Raw genomic sequence first — 22,613 nt, forward strand, 5'->3', positions numbered from 1 at the left:
CACATTTTTTTGTCTGCTTTAAGATACCTGAATATAATCCTATCTGATATTGTTGCTGAGAAACATTCATGACCTTTTTCATATTGATAGACTACGCAGTTATTGTACTCGTTGCTACGGTCTTTGTCACAGTGGTCAATGCAAATGGCATAATGACCATGCAACTCCTTACTTTATATATGAAAGATGAAAACACCATAAGCAAGCTACAAAGAAGAAAAAAAAACTGTTCTAGCAACTGGAAAGGGGGAGCACCATTTGGGAATTACCCTTGCGCCTTAATTTCCATAATGAAAGACTGCTTAGTGAGACAGGCTGACAGCTTGCGTCCTTAAATCCTCAGTGTGACAGGGACAGCTTCAGTGGACCTGAAAATAACCACTAGTTTGTGTACATTAAAGGTGGTTTATCTACACTTTTGTACAATATAAAATATAATATAATAAGGTACCAATACACTTTAGATACCAATCAGACACTAGGAAATAATCAGATTTCAGATAAAAAAAAATGCACACTGACACATGCACGTTCTCAACTTTGCCATGCAACTAAAGATGAATGCATAATGAAAAATCGATTATGCTGGCAGTTCACAGGATCCGCTCCTATGATCCTATTCACACATTTGGGTCCACAAAATCTGATGTCTCTTATTTTTTTATTTCCTTAACAGATACCAGCCTGCTAATCATTCATTCAGGCTATTTAGCACCTCTTGGGAGCAAGGGAGGGAATAAAAAGGGGAGGTGAAATTAGACTGACATTATAATAAGGCCTGTTGTAAGTTGTCCTGTCAAAGAATAAAATAATTAACCATTCAGAGTGTGAAATCTCACAGACTCGCACTCCAGTACTTTAACCGCATTGAAAAATAACAAGATACATATGAATAACCCAGATAAATATGAAATAACAAAACTAACTTATGCTGCAATGTTCAATTTTATTTCAGAGATGCTGATCAGCGCTCTCAGTTCTTGGTTTGTATTTGGAGAAGGGAATCAGTTGCTTTATAATAATCTTCCTAAAGCATTTGTTCATTGACATCATGTACACAGGGGAATGCCAACATGGCAAGAAGCCTGTAACCTTATAGAAATGCTCGCCCATTTGCCCACCTAAATGCCTGGTTAATAATGTTGTTTTTATCGGTTAGCCCTTGTACACACAGTCGGAGATTCCGACGGAATGTGTCCGATCGGACCGCTTTGTCGGATATTCCGACTGTGTGTGGTCTACATCGGACTGTTTCCATCGGAGTATCCGACGGATCAAGTTTTCCAACTTGTTGGTAAAATTTTCAGACAAAATGCTCCGATCGGACATACTCCGATCATGTGTAGAGAATTCCGATCGGACAAAGTGCCACGCATGCTCAGATCAAATTCCTACACCAAAGCTATTGGCTACTAGCGTGAACGTAGTCCCGCCGTAACAAAATAACGTAATCACGTCGGATTTTCTGACAACTTTGTCCGACCGTGTGTATGCAACAGTTTCGGACAAAATCCGTCGGACAAAATCCGACGGATTTGGTTGTCGGAATCTCCGACCGTGTGTACAAGGGCTTAGAATATTATTCCAATCCTGGTTGATTTTTTTTGCTAATCTATATATTTATTTCTTTACTTTTCTTGCAAAAGGTTACTATAAAAGGACTGCTTTGTGTATGGTGAAGTTTGGTTCAACATACAAAAGCATAATTTTAAGGGTCATATTTAGAAAGCTGTGTATGTGACATTCACCAAACATTCACTGGTGGTGAATTAAACACTGTGATTTAAAACACACTCAACTGAAACATTCATCTGCAGTCATGGGGGTTGATTTACTAAAACTGAAGAATGCAAAATCTGGTGCAGCTGTGCATGGTAGCCAATCAGCTTTTAACCTTAGCTTGTTAAATTAAGCTTTAACAAAAAAAAAAAATCTGGACGCTGGTTTCTATGCAGAGCTGCACCAGATTTTGCACTCTCCAGTTTTAATAAATCAACTCCAATGCATAAAGTTTAACTTCATGCTCTGTGCATATTTCAATAACAGGAGTGGGATTCTGAGCCATCCTAACTGTTTTTGTGCTTAATTGCTATTGTACAGTATGTATAGACTTACATTTTAACTACAGCTCTGCTTGGTTTCTTTGAAACAGAATGCAGAAAATTTTATTTTATTTTAAGGCTATCGGGGAAAAAAAAAAAAGTTATTGAAACCGTTGCATAGCTGCAGATAATAAAGTGATATAAACCATACATTATAACTGGATTTGCTATAAACATTTCATTTGATGATTTTCTGAAGAAGTATAGAGTATATTACAGTTAGCTCAGTGTCATAATATTCATCATATCAAATACCTCTTTACATTCAGCTATATTGTCAAAGCAACCAAGAGTGTACACACATTAGAATGCATGTACCATACTTTGGGTTGACTCCAAAGTCCAATTTGTTGGACTAGTGTGGTTGCTTGGGCATACTCCAGCATACAAGGCCCTGGCCTGCTTGAAAGAGGTACTCTGAGGCATAGTTCAGTTGGACTTGGCATGATATACATCTGCGTGATCGCTGACAGTATCCAAGAACGGAACTCGAACCCTGGAGAAAATTTATTTGTGCCCACTCAGGTAGCAAGGGTACAGTAGGTCTTAACATGCTCATGAATGGCAGGAAGAGGGACAACTGTGTCGGGCACAATACATGACAGCTTTTCTTAGTGTAAGTACGTTCTAAATTACTTGCCTTGAAAGCAGGAAGCATTGCAAAAGCACTTTTTCAGTCAAGGGACAAAAATACCAGGAAGAAGGCACATGCTCTAACTGTAATAATAATGTTTTCAATATTTATTTACTTGATAATATTCATAAAATATTGGATGACTGGTCAGATGTCATTAATATATTATCTTGTTAACCTTTTCTCGTTGTGAATGGTACAGAGACTTCCACAAATAGATAATTTCAAATTGTACCTGCTCAGTGTGTGAGCGTTGGGTGATTACAATATTCTCTTCATGCATAATTGGATATTCTGTGCAATAATTACCTTCCACGGCATCTATTATTGTGTAAACGCTGTTTTTGTAACCACAGTGCTCAAATGTTTCTATTTTCTATCCTAATTGGCACCGATCACTTGTTTCATTTTTCTGTTTTTTGTTTGAGGTTTGAGTCATTAGCCTCCAATTAAATTGCCAGGTGTGGGTAGAAGACATCTTGAGTATGCTATTAGGTCCTGAATGCCAAATTATGTAGTCAACAGGAAGAAGTAAACTAGAGATAATCAGACTTTTAAATTAAGGTTGTCAGGGTGAAAACAGCAAGATGTTGTCTCCGGCACTTTCTCTCAGGCATCTCTAAAGAAAGCGTTTACTTTAGGTTGTTTCCACTGTTATACTATTTTATTCTGTGGAATGTTTAAGTTACGCTTTTTTGGAAGAAATACACATACCCATAAGTCCTAATGTTAATTATACACTATACTGGTTTCATGAGAAAATGTGTGGTGACTGTCTCATAAATCCCCCAGCAAGATTTGCTCAGGCAGCATGATGGATACTTAGCATGTTTTCCTTGAAGTATTGGGGTCTTACTTTCTATTCCCGCCAAGTATATTTGCATGGAGTTTGTCTGAGTACTATCTGTAATCAATCCTGTTGAAGTAACCTTATATGAGAAATGCTGCCATTACTATGTATTCATTTTTCACATGAGTTTCTATGAGTATTTAAGACACTTTCTAACAAGAAGTTTTTCAAATTTGACTTCAGATAAGGGATAAACTTTAAACAGTATTTTTGCTCAATGCAGTACTTTCATTCTGGGGGCTTCTGTTGCTGCATCTCAGTCTAAAGTCAATGCAGGGTGGGACATCCTTATAGAAATCCAGAGTTTTGTTTTCACAGCACAGCTTCACTTTCCCTTTGAGGATAATGCCTAAGTCAGAGTTTCATATTGCAACAGGAGGGATTCTGCCTCTTCCAGGTCCTTCCCCACTTCACACCTCCAGCACGCAGATTGGACTTTTCCCAGTAACATCAAACTTCCGGCACACACATTGGACTTTCCCCAGTAACATCAAATCTCCAACACACAGATTGGACTTTTCCCAATGACATCACACCTCTAGCACACAGACTGGTCTTTGGGGGTCTTTTGAGGTGTGATGTCATTGGTGAAATTACATCACACCTCCAACACAAAGATTGGTCTTTACCCAGTAAGATCCAACTTCTAACACACAGATGTCTCTTCTTACACCTAAGCAGCTCAATGAGTAATGGCGCGTACACACGATCAGACTATACAGCGGACTTAGTCTGGCGGACAAACCGCCAGAAAGTCCGTCGGACTTTCCGAACGAGCGGACCTGCCCACACACAACCAGACTTTTCTGGCTGACTAGGTCCGCCGGACTATGGCGGGAGTCCACCGTACTTTTGAAAATGAACAGACTTGGCCACACACGGAGGAAATTCCGTTCATTTTGAACGCGGCTCCAGGTAGCCGGGACAAGCGCATGAGGTCAATGTCGCCGCCTTTGGCAGTGAGATTGACACATCGCTAGCCCCGTCACCTGGTACGGACTTAAAGGGGAAGTCCTACGCCAAAAAAACGGCGTGATGGTCCCCCCCCCATGGTCCATATAAGACCCTTATCCGAGCGCACAATCCGGCTGGTCAGGAAAGGGGGTGGGGATGAGTGAGCGGCCCCCCTCCTGAGCCGTACCAGGCCGCGTGCCCTCAACATGGGGGGGTGCTTTGGGGTGGGGGGTGCGCCGCCCCACCCCAAAGCACCTTGCCCCCATGTTGATGAGGACAAGGGCCTCTTCCCGACAACTCTGGCCGTTGGTTGTCGGGGTCTGCAGGCCTATGTGAATGAGTATGGGGTACAATGTACCCCTACCCATTCACCTGGTGAATTTGTCGCCACCCGGGGGTCTTCTTCCGACTTCGGGGGTCTTGTCCCCCCCTTCATGGGTCTTTCCCCCTCTTCGGTTCTTCTTGCCGGGCCTCCGCTTTCTTTCTTTAGCTCTTTTACTAGCGGTGGCCCGGTCTTCTGTCGCCGCCGCCTCTTCTTCCGACTTCGGGGTCTTGTCCCCCTCTTCGGTTCTTCTTGCCAGGCCTCCGCTCCTTCTTCCAGCTCTTTTACTGGTGGTGGCCCGGTTTTCTGTCGCCACTGTCATCGTCACCACCTTCTCTTCTTCCTTCTGGCTTTTTTCCCCCAAAAGTCCGGCAGACTTAGAAAGTAGTTTTGACTCAAAAATTGTCCGTATGTGTGCTAGTCTGCCGGACTTTTGAAATGAACGGACTTTCCCACACAGCAAGAAGTCCGCCGGATAGTTTGATCGTGTGTACGCGGCATAGTGCACTTTGACAAAATCAGTAATTTTGCAGTGCAATAGATTTTGCTGAAATCACTTTGATTATCTATATCCATTCTTAGTAAATGTATTGAACATTCTGGTATCACATGAGACTGTTCTGCACAACAAAGTATATATGCTATTTTTCACTCAGTGTGATACAAGTACTATGTATCTTTGCTCTTACGAGATTTAGAGAGGGGACTTCTAGGGAAATCGTTTTGCATTCGGTTCACCAAATGTCAAAATCTGCTAAACTGTACTGTAACTCAATGTCTCTGTTCCTCAAAGACACTTTTACATGTAAAAGCTTCATGCGTGGATTTTTTGTGAGCATTACTCTAATGGACTTGGATCTTGTTTTTTTCCCATATTTGTTCCAGGGTCCCAGCCCAGTGAAGGAGAGTATGAAGACAGAGATGCCATCTTCTCAGCAGACAGCGCTGAAGAGTTAAGGCCTCAGTTTCTTCGTAGGAGAAAGCTGGTGGTACTGGACCTCAGCATAAGGCAAGAAATGGAGAGGCAGAGAATAGCTGAGGAAAGAAGAGCCCAAGCCATAAATATGTATTCAAAGCTTCGTAATTCACGCCCCACTATGGGTCGCACAGCTCAATCAATGAGCATTTCTAGGTTTGAAGACTGTAAGTAGAAATAATTTCCATTTTACTGATTTATTTAGATATGTGACAATATTTGTATTTTACTTAATATTTGGCTTTTAGGGTACTCCTCTTCCCAGTAAATCATTGAAGGACCACACAATCTAAAACTGCTATTTCAGATTTTTACAGATGCTCATGAGTTTAATCAATCACCAGCATTTTCTTATTTCTAGAGCTTGCAAATTTACATAGTTATTCAGGTTGAAGAAAGACACAAATCTATCTAGTTTAACAAATTGAAAATAATAAATAGAAAAACTCCATTTACACAATTCTTTATCCACAGTTGATCCAGAGGAATGCAAAAAAACTAAACAAAACCTATGATGCATGATCCAATTTGCATCCAGTAAGTCTATTCCACATTTTCACAGCTCTTACTGTGAATAACCCTTTCTGTATGTGGAGGTTAAATCTCTTTTCCTCCAAATGTAAAGGGTGCCCCTTGTCCTAATATTTGGTTGATAAGATCTGCCTGCAATACTTCCTGCTTCTTTTTCCAATCTAGGAATACTAATTCTCTTGATACACCAGGGAAGTTCTTCTCTTTGTGCTTCAGTATATTATATTCAGTCACTGTACGATGAACTTGGACAATGCTAAAAACAGAAGTCCCATCAGTGTACATTGTTCTTTTTCTATGTTTAATGTTAAAGTGTAACGCAAAGCCTTTTTTTTTATCTTGGATAGATTAGGGAAAGGACAGTACATGTCTAATTTTTTTTCTTGCAGTCTGTGTTCTCGTTTTGGTACAGGGACTTTTACTTTCTTCACTGGTGACAACATTGTCACCCATACAAGAAAAGAGAGAACATTTCTAACACAGACAGCAATGAAAATCGAACAGGGTTTCTAAACTTACCTACTCTATTTAACCTCCCTGGCGGTTCTGGTTTTAGGTGCTGAAAGCGGTACAATTATTTTGCATGGAAATTTGGCGTTTTATATTGTAGTCCTGTAATTCTTAGGAATAACTCTCTTAAATCTGTTCAAACCAGAGTCTAGCAGACATCCCGGGTATAATAAAGTTCATAATATAATAAATAATAATAAAAATTATTCAATAATGTAATCAAATCCAAAAACACTGAAATTTGCTAATTTGCAGAATTGTCGCTGTCATTAGATTTAGTGTTTGATGACGGATCTCCCCACAAATCGCTATCGCTCAATTCTGCAAGTGATTATAATTTATTATCGCTGTTTTCTAGTTGTTATAAAATCACTTTTGACATAAAGGGACACTTTTTGGTTGCTATGGACAATCTCCAAATTCCAGGCAGAAAAAACAGTATTTATAATATAAAAGTGCATGCAGGGCACTGCACAGACCACTAGGGACAAAGGGGGTGTGTATTTTTGTATACAGTACTGTAATCTGTAAGATTACAGTACTGTGTGTGTTTTGTGTGTTTTCACTTTTTTGAATTTGACGCCGATCTCCGCTCCCGTGCGCCGCAACGTCGCAGGGAACGGAGCTCGGCGGTATTCGGGCACTGTGTGAATTGAGCGGAGGACGGCTCGACCACACAGCGTGGAGGACATCGCTGGATCCAGGGGACAAGGTAAGTAACCTCTCCCTGTATCCAGCGATGCTATCCTGAGTCTGGCTCGGGGTTACCGCTTATGATAGTAAAATCCCAACCCGAGCCAGACTCGGGATCACCACCAGGGAGGTTAAGAAAAATGTATGTTACTATTATTATTGTTTCCCTTTCAGAAATTTCTCCTCCTCACCTCTTATCCTGTGACATGTTGTCACCAGGCCATAGCTCACCATCAACAGGTCATATCCCCACCCATACATTTTGAGATGGATGAAGGAATCTTTCCCACTGCGCATTTGTATTCTGAAAGCGGGACTCCCCCGCCATCAAAATACACTGGTTAAAGCTGCAGCTAAATGGCTATAGCGCCGATCAAATAAAAACATTCCCATTTGACAGTTGTTGGTCCTTAGATGGACTGCTGTCGATTGGGAATGACCATAGTCTCTGCTGAACTGGGCAAGTTTCGATTAATCTATGGCCAGCTTAAATCTCCCTTAAATCTCGGGGGGGGGCACAAGTAGCAGCAAGAACTGGCAGATTGTCCAATCCTTCTGTATTCTATCAAAAACTAAAAAAAAATGTTTTGCTGTAGATACACTCTAAGGCCATATTTTTCATGACAACAATAAGGCTGCATTCACACTACAGCATTTTGAATCACGGGCAGATTTGCCACGGGTCTACCCGCAATTTGACAGTGCTGAGGTGTGAATGACAAAATGCGGGACTCACTTTGAGATGCCATTCATTTGAATGACACCTCAAATCGCAGTGTGGATCTGCCGCGATTGTCGCACGATAAAACGCGCTGCAGTCACGGAAACTCGCATCGCGGAACGCATGTCACCCAAAGGTAGCCCCTGAACTATTTCCTGAACTGCCTGCGATTTCAAAGGGCTGTAGAGGGAATGCAGCCTAATGACGGGAAATGTTCGATGTGAGCTTGTTGACGGAAAGTCCGACCGTGTGTATTCTCCATCGAACATTTGCTGTTGGAATTTCCGCCAACCAATGTTTGATAGCAGGTTCTCAAATTTTCCACCAACAAAACTTACACAAGTCCGTCGCACAAAACTTCACACATGCTCGGAATCAAGCAGAAGAAGCCGCACTGGCTATTGAACTTTCTTTTGCTCAGCTCATCTTACGTGTTGTACGTCACCGCGTTCTCACGTTCGGCAATTTTTGGCTAACATTTGTGTGACCATGTGTATGCAAGACAAGTTTGAGCCAACATCCTTCGAACAAAAATCCACGGTTTTGGTGTCGGAAAATCCGATCGCGTGTACGTGGCATAAGGCTGGGTTACTAAGAATTTGAGATTGTCCTCAAAGTTTTCACTTCAATTCTTCAGTCATGTGCAAATAAACACAGGGATATTCTGTATAATTGAAGAGAATCTTTACACAATTTATTGTTTGAACATTCTCAAATGATTTAGTAAATCAACCTCAAAGTATTTATTATAGTTAGAGATATACACATATCCACTAGAATTCATATTTGTGGGCCTATCACTCTATTCATTTCTTGTTATATGTGATTTATAGGAGGCTTCTGGAGTATAAAACAAGAGAAAGGGTAAAAGTATATAAATTATATACACATACATTTTTAAAACTTTCACAGTAAGATGACCTTTCCCATCTATTAGCATTGATCAACATAACTTGGGGGTTGAAACACTGATGCCTCCAAACAAGTCAATTCAGGAAAGCTGTTATCAGCTTCTGACAGCTGGCTATGCAAACTGAAAAGAGGCTGCTTACATGGATTTAACTGGACACTTAGCAACAGTGTATACCTTATCTGTTTGGTTTTATAGAAACAGTCTCCCTGAAAATTAGCCAACCAGACAGATCTTTTCCAATCCTTCACAATTTTAAAGTTTACTTTGTGCACTTTTTTGTAAACACAGGTTTATTTCAGTCTTTTTTTTTTTCTCTCTGGATCATATGCTTTACATGTTTAATCAAGTGAATTAATTAGTGCTCTCAGTTCTATTGGTGTATACCTAGAAAACAACTTGTGCTGTCAAGGGAGAATGCTTGCCTTTGTGTTGGTTGCTGGAGATAGTCATCAAATGTTAGAATGTAATCAGATAAAGCTAGTTGTTTGGTAGCAGTGTGCTAGCTTTGTCAAACTCCTAGGATCTTCAATAGGACAAATCTCTATCTTCATTTGTCACCCCAGTGCATCCTTTGTGTATATAATTTCCCATTGGTATTATCCAGAGCTTGGAGTCGATAGGAGACTAGCCTCTTGGCTTGCACCATTACTTCCAGCAGGCTTGATACATCTGCAATAGATCTAGGAGGATTTGTGCGTTTGCTGGAAATTTTGGACCACTATTATTTTGTCAGGTGTCACCTCCCATTAATTCATTTGATATGACCCAAGTTTTAGCCAGCTGGAGTCCAAGCCAATAAAACATACATTTTTGCATCATTTGATGTTTGTTTTAGTTACTTGAATTAGAGTGAAAATTAATATTACAGTCAGCTATTTGTTGTTACAATAATTTAAATAAAAAGAGCTGTTTGTTAAGATTCCATAATCTAATTCTGTGAGCCCCATAGATCTCATAGTTTTACTAATATGCAGTTTTTGGAAGAATGATATAGTGATCAGAAAATTGATCACATTTACTCCGTTCCCTCGTTTTATATTGCCCATAGCTGTAAATATAGCACACCTGTAGGAAAAATAAGTTAGAAAATATACTTACCTTAATCTCAGCTTATGCCTGCTACCCTTAAGCAAGAATGCCATCACCGTCCTTCCAGAAAGATTTTGCGAAAACTAAGGACCCCAGATCTCACAATAAGGTCCTTTCCTGCTGGTCCTAGGGGGATGCACACTTTGTATTTGCCCTGGTGACCACTACCACCAGGATTGAAAGCAAAGCAAAATAAAAAATGTGTCACCAGAACAGAAGCAGAGGGAAAATATTCCAATTGGGACACTTGTTTCGGCAACAAAAACCTTTACTTTTGAGAGATTTCCTCTCACTTTCTGCCAAGCTAAAGTCTGAGTGATATCTTACTATTTCTAAATGTGCACCCGTGCCTACTGTTGTTACCTTGCCACCCCAAAACTCCTGCCACCTGCCAGGTCCAAACTCTGAGCAATATAGTGCTATCTCTTGTACAATTTCTGGAATTTTGAGGTGGCTCAATCTACGTTTGCACCTATGCCAATTGTTCTACTTACTTTGCCACCTCAAAGCTCCTGCCACCTGCCAGGCCCAAACTGTAAGCCCTTGTACACACTGGCGGAGATTCCGACGGAATGTTTCCTATCGTATCGTTTTGTCGGATATTCCGACTGTGTGTGGTCTGCATCGGACTGTTTCCATCCGAATATCCGACGGATCAAGTTTTCCAACTTGCCGGTAAAATTTTCTGACAAAATGCTCCTATCGGACATACTCCGATCATGTGTAGCCTACTCCATCCGACCGCGTGTACAAGGGCTTAGATAGTAAATATCTTACTCTCTCTGCTACAATTTTTTGAATAAGTGACTCATGCTTCTTCTTACACTTACATTGCTTTTAGCATGCCAAAGCTGTCATTTCACTCCAAAACACTGAGTCCCCAGACTGAGCCCCAGCTTTTCCTTTTTTCAGCCCCTTTTCCTTTTTTCAGCCCCCTCATCTCATCAAGTAAGACTGACAGCAGCTTTCCAAATCATTTTACACAATGTTGCATCACTCACTGCCCTGCAATACACTATTTAGAGTTTGGTTTGGACTCCAATTGATTTCAGTGGAACCTCTGGTTTGGTAATTCCAATTTTCATGGAAGGCTCACGCATTTTTAAAAAGTTTAAAAACTGATCAACCTTATCAGAATTTCAGTTATTTCTAATATTTATAGACATTTTTTTTCAGCAGGAGAGTAAGGGACAGTTAGAACTGCTGTCAAGTTTTTATTACTTTCTGTGTCCCTACTGGGAAGATTCAACATTTCTATTTGTATGGTGACCAGTGTCAATAGAACATAACATAAAGTGATGCATGTGCATTCTGCTGCACCACAATGTACTGCATAGTGTATAGATCTGAAGGGTGGAGTATGGCTACTTGTCTTTTAACTCTCTACTATAATCAAGTTTTTATTTTATTGTTGTTTATTATTTTATCATTTTAATCACCTTGTTTTGGTGTACATTGCTATAGGTTCTTTTTTTTTTTTCTTCACTTTTTTCCCTTGTGTATGAGGGAGTTAGACTTTTTTTTATATTTTTTCAGAGATTTGCAATTTCCCACTTTCCAACTTTATTCTTCTCTTTAGCACCTGCAAGCTATCTGCTCATGTTACCCTGCATACTTTCTGACATCTAAAGTAATCTTACCAGGTTTCTAATACACCTGCTTCGCAACAGCCCATTTTCTTGGCTCACTTCAGTATTTTTTTCATGTTAAGTATTTGTATTTTGGCATTCACAGCTAGTGACAAACCCGTGTCTCGGATGAAGTTGTAAGAAACATGGAGTATCAGTGTTATAGAGCTGGCAAAAGATAAGTGTCAGAAGTTGGCAAAGGCTGTGATTCATGCTTAAGATTGTAGATCCTATGCATTAAATAGTGCATTCCAATCAACCTGTATTTAATTACATTGCCAAGGATATAATTATTTTAAAGGATTACATGGATGCATGAGCACAGAGGACTCTTGTAAAATAGCACAGCTCAGAGAAGAGAAAAAACATCTAGTGGTTTTGTTGTCTAAGTATTATTTCTTCTGTCAACTTTTTGCTATTTTTTAAACAGTAGAAATGTATCCATTAGCAAAGCAAAACTATACAACTAGTTCAATGAATCGGTTATCTGATAATGCTTTGTAGCATATACTGTAAACATTTTAAGTCAAAAAATTTAAATGTGGTTTTACATCTTTATATATTAAGGTAAATAATAAAATAATATTTTTAATGTTTAAATATTTTTCTATTGTCGGGAAAATGTAAAATATTGCATATTAATATTGTGCATTTTTCAAAAAGTTGGAGCCTTGGGATCCTTGTCACATGTTTTCTGTTAAAATAGAAGTGTGGGACTAAAACGAAAAAACGCTAGAAACCAATTACAAAGTCTTAATGTGCTGGTATCTGATCCTGACAAGGATCTCCAAATTTTTGACTAGTTACCCCCCCCCCCCCCCAACATGTTGTCAGGGTTGCAGTGAGAGAGGCACATATTCCCATATTTGGTGCTCTTGCCAAATATTGCAGTGTTTCTGGGCTGTTTTCCATATACTGTCTACCCTGGTTGGCACTCCCACAGCCATGGGCTCTGCAATTGGGCTCTTAAACCATTGCTCTCTGAATCTCACGAGAGCCCAACTGAAACTTTTTCTACAGGTCATGACAGTGTCTAAACAAACCATTGACAAAGCCTGGAAAACACCCACCTTATGTATCTTGGAGATAAAAAATTTTATTAAACAGGCCATGACTCAAACAAAATTGAGACAATCTTGCTTAACAAAACTTCTAAACATGTAAGTATCTGGCAGCCATGGGACAACTTCTTACCCCCTGGCTTCGACTCCACCCTCACTTTTAATTCACCAATTGGGTTACTAAATGTTACCCTCCGCAGTCCTGTGCGATTAACCTCTTGCTTTTTTCTCTTAACCTTTGATTCCTACTTCACCGCTGCTCTCTCTTTCTTGTATCCTTTGGTACATATAACTTGGTTCCCATTGCTAATTTTGCACCCCACCTTCTCCATTCTGTTGGGGTCGGCCCTTACGTACCCAATAACCCTATTGTTGTTGTTATTCTTGTTAGGTGCTATTTATCTATCTATGAATCACTGCTATACATTGGTGAATTGTTTGATTGTAATTTGTATAGTACTTAATTTGGGTGCGATGCCCACTTCAAACTGCAAAAGTATCATCCTTACTTATGACTGTACTATGCTTTTTTCTCCTAATAGATTGAACAAGAAAAAATGTGCATACTCACCTATATGGCTGCAGCATCAATATGGCGATGCAGCTATCCCCTGCTGGCTCTAAGCCAAGGGCTTTGGAGGGAGCAGGAGCAGCTGGCTCAGTCTATCAGCATGATGGTCAGGCCTCTGGGTGGATGCTGACATTATTGTCAAGATACAGCCAGAGATTGGAGCGGCTTTGTGGTTTCAGCCGACAGCGAGCTTTTGTACTTCTGGGTTACAGGAGTGCAAAAGTAAGTGCACTCCTGTGACCCACCTAAGAAGTATGGCCAAACAAGCTTTTTTAAGCTTTGCCTTCTAGACTTTATTTTTTTTTTTTACATAGCTCAAAAGCTAAAATGTACTCACACAAGTGAATGGGTCAGAGCATTGTCTTCTCTCACTTTTTTCCCTCAGCTCTGTCCAAGGTGTCATTTCGACACAACATTTTTAAAGGCAGGCAGATTTTCCTCTTCAGATAACCCATAAGGAGGGATTTACTAAAACTGGTACACACAGAATCTGGTGCAGCTGTGCATAAGCAATCAGTTTCTAGGTTTTATTGTCAAAGCTTAATTGAACTAGCTAAAGTTAGAAGCTGATTGGTTACAGCTGCACCAATTTTAGTAAATTTCCCCATAGTTATAGGAAGCCCTAGAACTTGTAACTTTAAGCTCATTTTCACATTTTGTAGTTCCTTCATATCTAATGTAAAAAAATCTGTTGTGTATAGAGCATAATAGCTCAACCTAAAAACCTAAAATTTACACACAAGCGAGCAAGCAAACGATTCAGGACTGTGGCACCCACTGGTGTAAGCCTGTCCCTGAAGACTCCTTTAGACTATGTTCACCATGTTGGCTAAGACTGTCTGGAATATGACAGTTGGTCACAGGATGCTCTTCAGACTACAGCTGTGGTCAGTGTAGGGGCTCTACCCTCTTTTTTAGGAGCCTGGAGTGTGTATGCTGCCTCCTGAATTTTGCCCTTGTGGGTTAATCCTCACTCAGGGCTGGACTGGGACAAAAATTTGGCCCTGGACTTCATCCTGACTGGCCCACTTTAATTTTGCAAACACGCACAAAAACAAGTGAACAAGTGAAGTGGGAGGGCTAACATCATACAGGAATATTGCTACATCCTCATTGGCTGGAATTTTAGAAACCGGTTTTGCTGCACAACCATTGGCTGCCTTTCAGCAATGCAGCAGTGCTGAGGCTGAGCCAGGTTGCGCACTATGAAGTGAGGCGATGGGCATTGCAGATGACAGGTCTCTCTCATGCCGGCCAGACATGGCCAACCCTGATAGCCACCCAAGCCCCCCCTCCCCCTTCACTGTCCATTAGCTGTTCTACTTTATTTCTATTATAGGCAGTACACAGTGGTGACTCTAGGAACAATATATATGGGTACATAAGATACCACAGTCAAAACTGTGAGGGGGCAATGAGAATTTTTCATGGTATAACTACTTGAAATCCAGTGACATACTGGAAAATATAGTGTATATAGTCCAGAATGAGGAAAAGAAAAAACTTGGATAAAAATGTGGCCATGCACAAGGGCAAAATGTGGCTAAACTGTAACTATAGCAAGCCATTCTAGATCTAAGCTAAATGAATAAGGCCTTCACCCTTCACCATTACAAATTGGCAGCATTGTCAAACTGCACTCCCTATAATGTGTGGACCTCATTGAGCTGCTATAAATCTCAATGCCTATACCTTAAATAATGATATATTAAATATCACGAATAGAAGTCTCCCTGAAAAGCTCCACAGAAATATCCTTCTGCATCCACCAAGAATGAGTTTAGCAGCAATCCATCAATATAATGTACATATCAGCCAGCACTGGGCATATACAGAGGTGCTCTCATGCAGTGCACATGGTCTGAGGAAAAGAAAATGAGTGCACCCTAATACTGCTCTTATTAGACCTGTCAGTACAAAGCAGATACTTTATTCCTTATATCAATTTACTGCAACCTCACATGAGAGCATGGAGTAAGGGCCAGATCACACTGCTGTGATGTCAGAGATCGGATGTGATTCACACCGCACTGCAGTGAAAATCACATGCGATATCTGTGCGATGCGATTTCAGCCAAAAAGATTGTATGGCTGAATTTGCATCGAATTCGCACAGAACCCTTTTTTTGTCCGCAGCAGAATCGGATCACATGGGTGTTCACACCCATGTGATCCGATTCCTGTTTGAGTTTGCAGATCGTACTGCGATTTGTGAACTGTTTTGGGGGTGTCATTAACTATAATTGACACTCCCGGCAGTTGGCATAGGGCAGTGTGAACTGCCGCCTGGAAACATGTGATGCGGGAACCTGCAGTGGATTCGCAAGGTTCCCACATCGCAGCAGTGTGAACTGAGCCCTAATAGATCATTGGAGAAATAAATGGTTTAAACATATAGCACATCCATAGAGACCCAGCCAATGCTGCTTGTGACTTTACTAGAGTCCCATGTGTTTCTTATCAATAGCATAAGATACTGGCTCTACTATATGATAAAATAATGTTATCTCTCCACATTTCAAACACATCCTGATTACTGACCCTCAGGCAATGATTCCGGACACTCAGATCAGCCACACCAGAGCCCCAAATTGAAGCAGCAATACAGCAAAACTTGCAAACTAAGATAAGGGGAGAGAGAAGCTGCCACAGACTCTAGAAATGAACCCCTTCAGTCACTATGGAGGGTGACTGCACTGTTACAAAGTTAACCCCTATGGGTTCCCAGCTTTCATTCAAATCTAGTTTTGTTTAATGTTACAGAGATTACCACTAAAACTGATCTTCACACTTTTTGCTGATCCATTACCTTGTACATTGATCTGGTGTTGCTGATGTACCCTCAGGCTCACTTGTCATATTTCCTGCTGCTTTTTTCTTGTTTCCCCATTGGTCAAAACTGTGCTGTAGTTCGGGAGCTAGAATGGGTATGCCTGATGTCACCTGACATAGTGGCAGCTGCCTGCAGATCCCGAACAGCAACAGATAGCAGGGAAACGAGCAGTGGGGACACAGGCATAGGAAGGTCTGCTCTCCCTCTGGGGTCCCTCAGACAACACTCAGGCAGTGCAGAAAAGTTGGGCACGGGCAGAAGAAGAAGAAGATGACATACAGCACTTCCTCTCTAAGAGCATGTCCCCGGAGCAGAGGAGGAGGTGGGTGGAGCTAAGCACTCGGCGAGGAGGAGAAGAAACTTAAACCCTGCTCCGCTGTGAATGCTGGGCCGTCTCAGCCTCCTTCTGTGTCTGACGTCACTGGTTGCTACACGCTAGGCGGCAGGTGGCTAGCAACCAGTTTGGAAATCTCACTTGAGAGCCAAAATTTGTGCCTGTGTCAGCTATGTGGCGGCCAGAGGAAGATGCGGGGCCGCAGGTACCCACTACACAAAAAAAAGGAAGGCATTTCTGTCACTGAAACAGGCCCACTGAGCCATCGGCCCACCGGGAAACTCCCGGTAGTCCCGATGGCCAGTACATGCCTGTCCTCACTTCACTTGTACTCTGACACTCCAGTATCACATGATCTTTATGGGGCTGATGCTGCAACAGTTTTTTACTTCTTATGCTTGTTAATTTTTTGGGGGGTTAAAACTAACAGACGTAATACTTGCCTGCTCTGTACAATGTTATAAGCTCCTCTTTTTCTCTGTGCGCTACCAAAGGAAGCCGCTATCTGGTGGCACACATACAGGTGTGTGCCCATCCACAGACACACACAGTGTGGCTCTGCCCCGCACTCCAGTTCCCTCCTCACATAATTTAATTGACAGCAAAGGAACCAATGGCTTCCTCTGCTGTCACTGACTCCTGTGGGGAGAGGATTAAAGAGCAGGGCTACTGCATTCAGGCACAGTTCTGGATTGGCAGAGGACCCAAGTATAAGGGGGGTAAGGGAGCTATAAAACCACTGAGACATTTTTTTTACTTTAATGCAGGAAATGCTTTTAGGTAAAAAAAATGTCCAGCATTTAGTACCACTTTAAATAATAAAAAAATATTTTTTGACTGGTGTTGTCTTTTAACACACTATTACCAGTGACATGTTCTGCCTTATTCAATATAGCCTTCTTAATCTTAAATGCAGAACCTGTTGGAATTGACTTTTTCAGAGAAAAACAAATTGCTGCCAGGTATGAGGTACCTGTACATCTGCATTAGCCCACAGTCTCACAGCTATACCCCAATGCAATGCCATTTTTCTTGTCTGGCAAAGCTTGACAATTCCTGATAGTGTTAAAACTTACTTTCCTTCTCTCAAATCCCATACATTCCTATCGGCCCATCACTGTGATGAGTCTGTCTAACTGAGGCTGTTTGTCCTGCATTTAACTATCTATATTTATCCCTTTGTAGCGTCACCCCCACAGGAGCTGCTGCAAAGGATGGATCCTGTTGTTCTTTGCCTTGACCTTTCCCAAGGATTTCAACACCTCTGAATCACCTGATGAATGTAGGCCTATATATGTAGGCCTATATGTATATGCAGGTAGTACCATAAAGCCCGCTGAACTGGTGCCTGACACCCAGCAACAATATTCTCACAGAAAACAAACACCAAGTTAGAGACTAAAATAGGTAACTCTGTATAAGCTAAGTCAAGTTAACCACTTCAGCCCTGGAAGATTTGGCTGCTGAATGACCAGGCCATTTTTTGCGATTCGGCACTGCGTCACTTTATCTGACAAATGCGCGGTCGTGTGACATTGTACCCAAACAAAATTGCCATCTTTTTTTCCCAATAAAGCTTTCTTTTGGTGGTATTTGATCATCTCTGTGTTTTTTTTTTTCGCGCTATAAACAAAAGAAGAGCATCAATTTTGAAAAAAAAAAACACAATATTTTGTACTTTTTGCTATAATAAATATCCCCCTTTTTTTTTAAAAGCAATTTTTTTTTTCTCAGTTTAGGCCAATATGTATTCTTCTACAAATTTTTGGTAATAAGAATTGCAATAGGCATATATTGATTGGTTTGCGCAAACGTTATAGCGTCTACAAAATAGGGGATAGATTTCTAGCATTTTTATTATTATTATTTTTTTTACTAGTAATGGTGGCGATCTGCAATTTTTCATCGTGACTGCGACATTATGGTGAACAAATCGGGCAATTTAGACACTTTTTTGGGAACATTGGCATTCATACAGCGATCAGTGCTATAAAAATTGATTACTGTAAAAATGTCACTGGCAGTGAAGGGGTTAACACTGGGGGCGATCAAGGGGTTAACTGTATTCCCCGCTACGTGTTCTAACTGAAGGGGGGATGGGACTTGCTAGGGGAAGAGATAGATCGGTGTTCATACTTTGTGTGCCCCTAGTTGCCACAAAAAGAAGCGGCATAACGTGACAGCGATTTGCGCAGATGGGTCATGTTGCCGCAGTACAACTGCAACTGCGGTGGCTGGTCGGCAAGCGGTTAATAGGTAACTGAATGGACATACATTGGATAGAACACAATGTTAACAGTTAATTGAAATTCAATGTAATAACTGACAGGATGTGAGATACCGTTAGAATGGAGTCTCCAAACCAGCATAAACAGTAACAATGTCACCAATAGTGCATCCATGAGTAGAGAAAAAGTTTAAACTACCAAACAGGTAAGGCTATACCACTCACGTGCACTGACAGCAGCTATGCTAGGCCTAGGCTGATTGAAAGAAACTCCAACTAAAAAGTGACGATAGGATAGACTACAGGGGCTAATGAAGGGTATAGTGAGGGATAACGGAAGGGGCAGTCTCTAATATGATCGATCTGCTATCGTTGGGGCCTTTGAGGAACATTGGTGCATTTGATGAAAACCCCCTTTACAACCAGCATGCAGTGAAAAATCAGTAAGAGCTAACATGTCTCAGTAGAATATTTGGTGTCTGGGTCCAGATTTGGTTGCTGTCAAATATCTCTGCACTCAGTTTCTTTGGGGAGGATGTAGGTGGTATTTATAACATAAAATCTGAAAAGGGTCAGGTGTACTGGGATTTTGATGCTTAATGCTTGATGTCCTGCTTTTAGCGGTTCTGTGAGAAATGACAGAGAGAAATGTGGGCCTGCAGCTTGCTCGCCAGCTCCTAGGGCTAGGCGACAGTTTCTTGTGGTGCAGCTGTACTTGGATGTAGATAGAGTCTAGCGATCTGTGGCAATAAGCCTGCACACGTTTTTGTCTCCCAGCGACAGTGAGAGAGAAAAGTGTGATGAGGGATGGGCTTTTGCTGGCAGATGGCTCTGGACCTTAACAAAGTGATCCCCCTGGGAATGAGGATCTGTCTGTGGCTGTGTCCCTCGGAACTCCAGTGGTACCAAGAGAGTGGCTTTTCCAGGGTGATTCTTTTTTAGTCTCTCCCTGGCCCCTCCTATGCCCTGGAGGGATTTTGTACTTCATAAAGTCAGAAGTTCCTATACATAGAGTGGTTGTTTTAAACTACACATCCTAGAGTTCTCAGCGCACCGTATAAGGTTGTATGGATCTGCTAGCCTTTGCCTCTCCCCCTGCTGGCCAGAGGAGAAAATGCAGCTTGGCTTCAGTATCTCTGTAAAACAGGAAGCAAAATTAAGACTATGAGGTTGATTTACTAAAGCCAAATATACTGTGCACTAGAAGTGCACTGCAAGTGCACTTGGAAGTGCAGTTGCTCCACATTCTAGGGGAAGCTCTGAAATGAGGGGAGGCTCTGCGGATTTCTATCATCCAATCTTTTGCAAGCAAAAATGCTGTTTTTTTTATTTTCCTTCCGTGTTTTCCTCAGATCTACAAGATCTTGATCTTGAAGTGCACTTGTGGGTGCAATGGCAGTACAGACTATTTACCTTTAGTAAATCAACCCCAGTGTCTCCAACTCGGTACTGCTTTCACCCAGGACTTGGCTACACCTTTTGCTACTGCTAGTTATTAACTAACTAGTTAGGTTTAATAGGTTTGCTTAACCTCCCTGGCGGCATGATTATTTCTGATTTTAGGTGCTGAAAGCGGTACCATTATTTTGCATGGAAATTTGGCGTTTTATATTGTAGGCCTGCAATTCTTAGGAATAACTCTCTTAAATCTGTTCAAACAAGAGTCCAGTAGACATCCCGGGTATGATAAGGTTTATAATATAATAAATAACTATAAATAATGATAACAAATAATAATAAAAATTATTCAATAATGTAATCAAATCCAAAAACACTGAAATTTGCTCATTTGCAGAATTGTCGCTGTCATTAGATTTAGTGTTTGATGATGGATCTCCCCAGAAATCGCTATCGCTCAATTGTGCAAGTGATTCTAACTTATTATCACTGTTTTCTAGTTGGTCTAAAATCACTTTTTAAATAAAGGGCCATTTTTTGGTTTCTATGGACAATCTCCAAATTCCAGGCAGAAACAAAACAGTATTTATAATATAAAAGTGCATGCAGGGCACTGGACAGACCACTAGGGACAAAGGGGATTTGTATTTTTTTTTTATACAGTACTGTAATCTTACAGATTACAGTATTGTATGTGTATTGTGTATTTTTACTTTTTTGAATTTGGTGCCGATCTCCGCTCCCGTGCATCGTAACGTCGCAGGGAACGGAGCTCAGCTGCACTCGGGCACTGTGTGAATCGAGCGGAGGACGGCTCGCACACACAGCGGGGAGGGCATTGCTGGATCCAGGGGACAAGGTATGTAAGTCTCCCTGTATCCAGCGATGCGATCCTGAGTCTGGCTCTGGGTTACTGCTCGTGGTACTGAAATCCCAGCCCGAGCCAGACTCGGGATCACCGCCAGGGAGGTTGATGCCCAGGGTGGATTGAAGTCAGAAGGAAAGGTTTCCTGAAGTAATGTGTCTAACTATAAAAATATAACTAGTTTATAGTTCTACATTTGAGAAGAGCTGGGTAGACCATAAAATATGCTGTTGAGAACCTCGAAGGGTAGTGATTCATATGGAATTTTTTTTTTAATTGGTACTTAGGATTAAAGAGGATTCCCTATTTGTTTGAGGTTTTTCTTCTTCTACTCCATCTGGAAACATCAAAACACCAGTTTTATTATTGATTTTGTTATGCAAAGAACTTAAAGTGATTGTAAAGCTTTGATTATAAAAAAACAAACAAACAAACAAACAAACAAACAAACATATACTTACTTCCACTGTGCAGGTCGTTTTGCACAGAGTGGCCCAAACACCATCTTCTGGGGTTCCTTGGCAGCTCCCGCGGCTCCTCCCCACATCAGATAGCCCCCTAGGAGAAGTGCTCTCCCAGGGGGTTACCTTGCGGGCATGCTCCCGAGTCCATCATTCGGCTTCCATAGCAGCCGAATGTATGACTCGGCCCTGCCTCCCAGCGCCCGTGTCATTGGATTTGATTGACAGCAGCGGGAGCCAATGGTTATACTGCTATCAATCTATCCAATCAAGAGTCGAGAACCCCGAGCAGAGAAAGAGTGCATCCCTGCTGGGCTCAGGTAAGTAAAAAGGGGGTGGCTGGGGGGCCGTTCACTGCCAGGTGTTTTTTCACCTTAATGTATACTACTACTATACTACTATCTACTACTATATTGTACTACAAGGAGAAGGTCCATAAGAGTAGGGGATTTACAGTTTTCCATTAGGTAATACAGCATGACACTATTTTGCTCTATATATGTTTATGCACAATTGTTCCCACAGTTCTATACACTTTATAACTGTTTTGTTTTTCTGTTACTGTTCTTGGTGAATTTTATTGCAGGAACCGTTTCATTTTATGATAGTTATGACTATCTTCCCATTTCTGAATAAACAAAGCAGGAAGTTCAAGCAATCCTAATGGCCTATTTTTGTAATATAGGTACCATATTTCCTTTTTTCTTGCTATATTGGCAGTTGTAATCTAGAATATTACATTCACATTGGTTGGTGGAAACTCCCTTTGTTTTCTTGTCTTTATAAATGATGGACTATAAATGCAGTGAAGATATAATTTGTTGAAAGGTTGGTTAATATAAAGTGGAAAATGGAACCTTGATTGGAAGGTTTAGCTCAGTCTCTACTGCTCCTAAGTTACATAGTTACATAGTAGGTGAGGTTGAACAAAGACACAAAT

The 22,613-nt window shown here is 41.1% G+C and overlaps 1 protein-coding gene across 2 annotated transcripts in view; it reads left to right on the forward strand.

The window, feature by feature from the left end:
• LOC143962744 (uncharacterized) overlaps positions 1-22,613 on the forward strand; it is a 435,927-nt gene that overhangs the window by 292,424 nt on the left and 120,890 nt on the right. For both annotated transcript variants that reach the window (XM_077472147.1, XM_077472146.1), the window contains exon 10: positions 5,748-6,005. In XM_077472147.1, coding sequence (XP_077328273.1) covers positions 5,748-6,005 — 258 coding nt within the window. The remainder of the gene's footprint in view (positions 1-5,747; positions 6,006-22,613) is intronic.

The sequence above is a fragment of the Lithobates pipiens genome, unplaced genomic scaffold (genome assembly GCF_037356315.1).
Source record: "Lithobates pipiens isolate NorthernLeopardFrog02 unplaced genomic scaffold, aLitPip1_a1.2 Scaffold_8, whole genome shotgun sequence".
Taxonomy (NCBI): domain Eukaryota; kingdom Metazoa; phylum Chordata; class Amphibia; order Anura; family Ranidae; genus Lithobates; species Lithobates pipiens.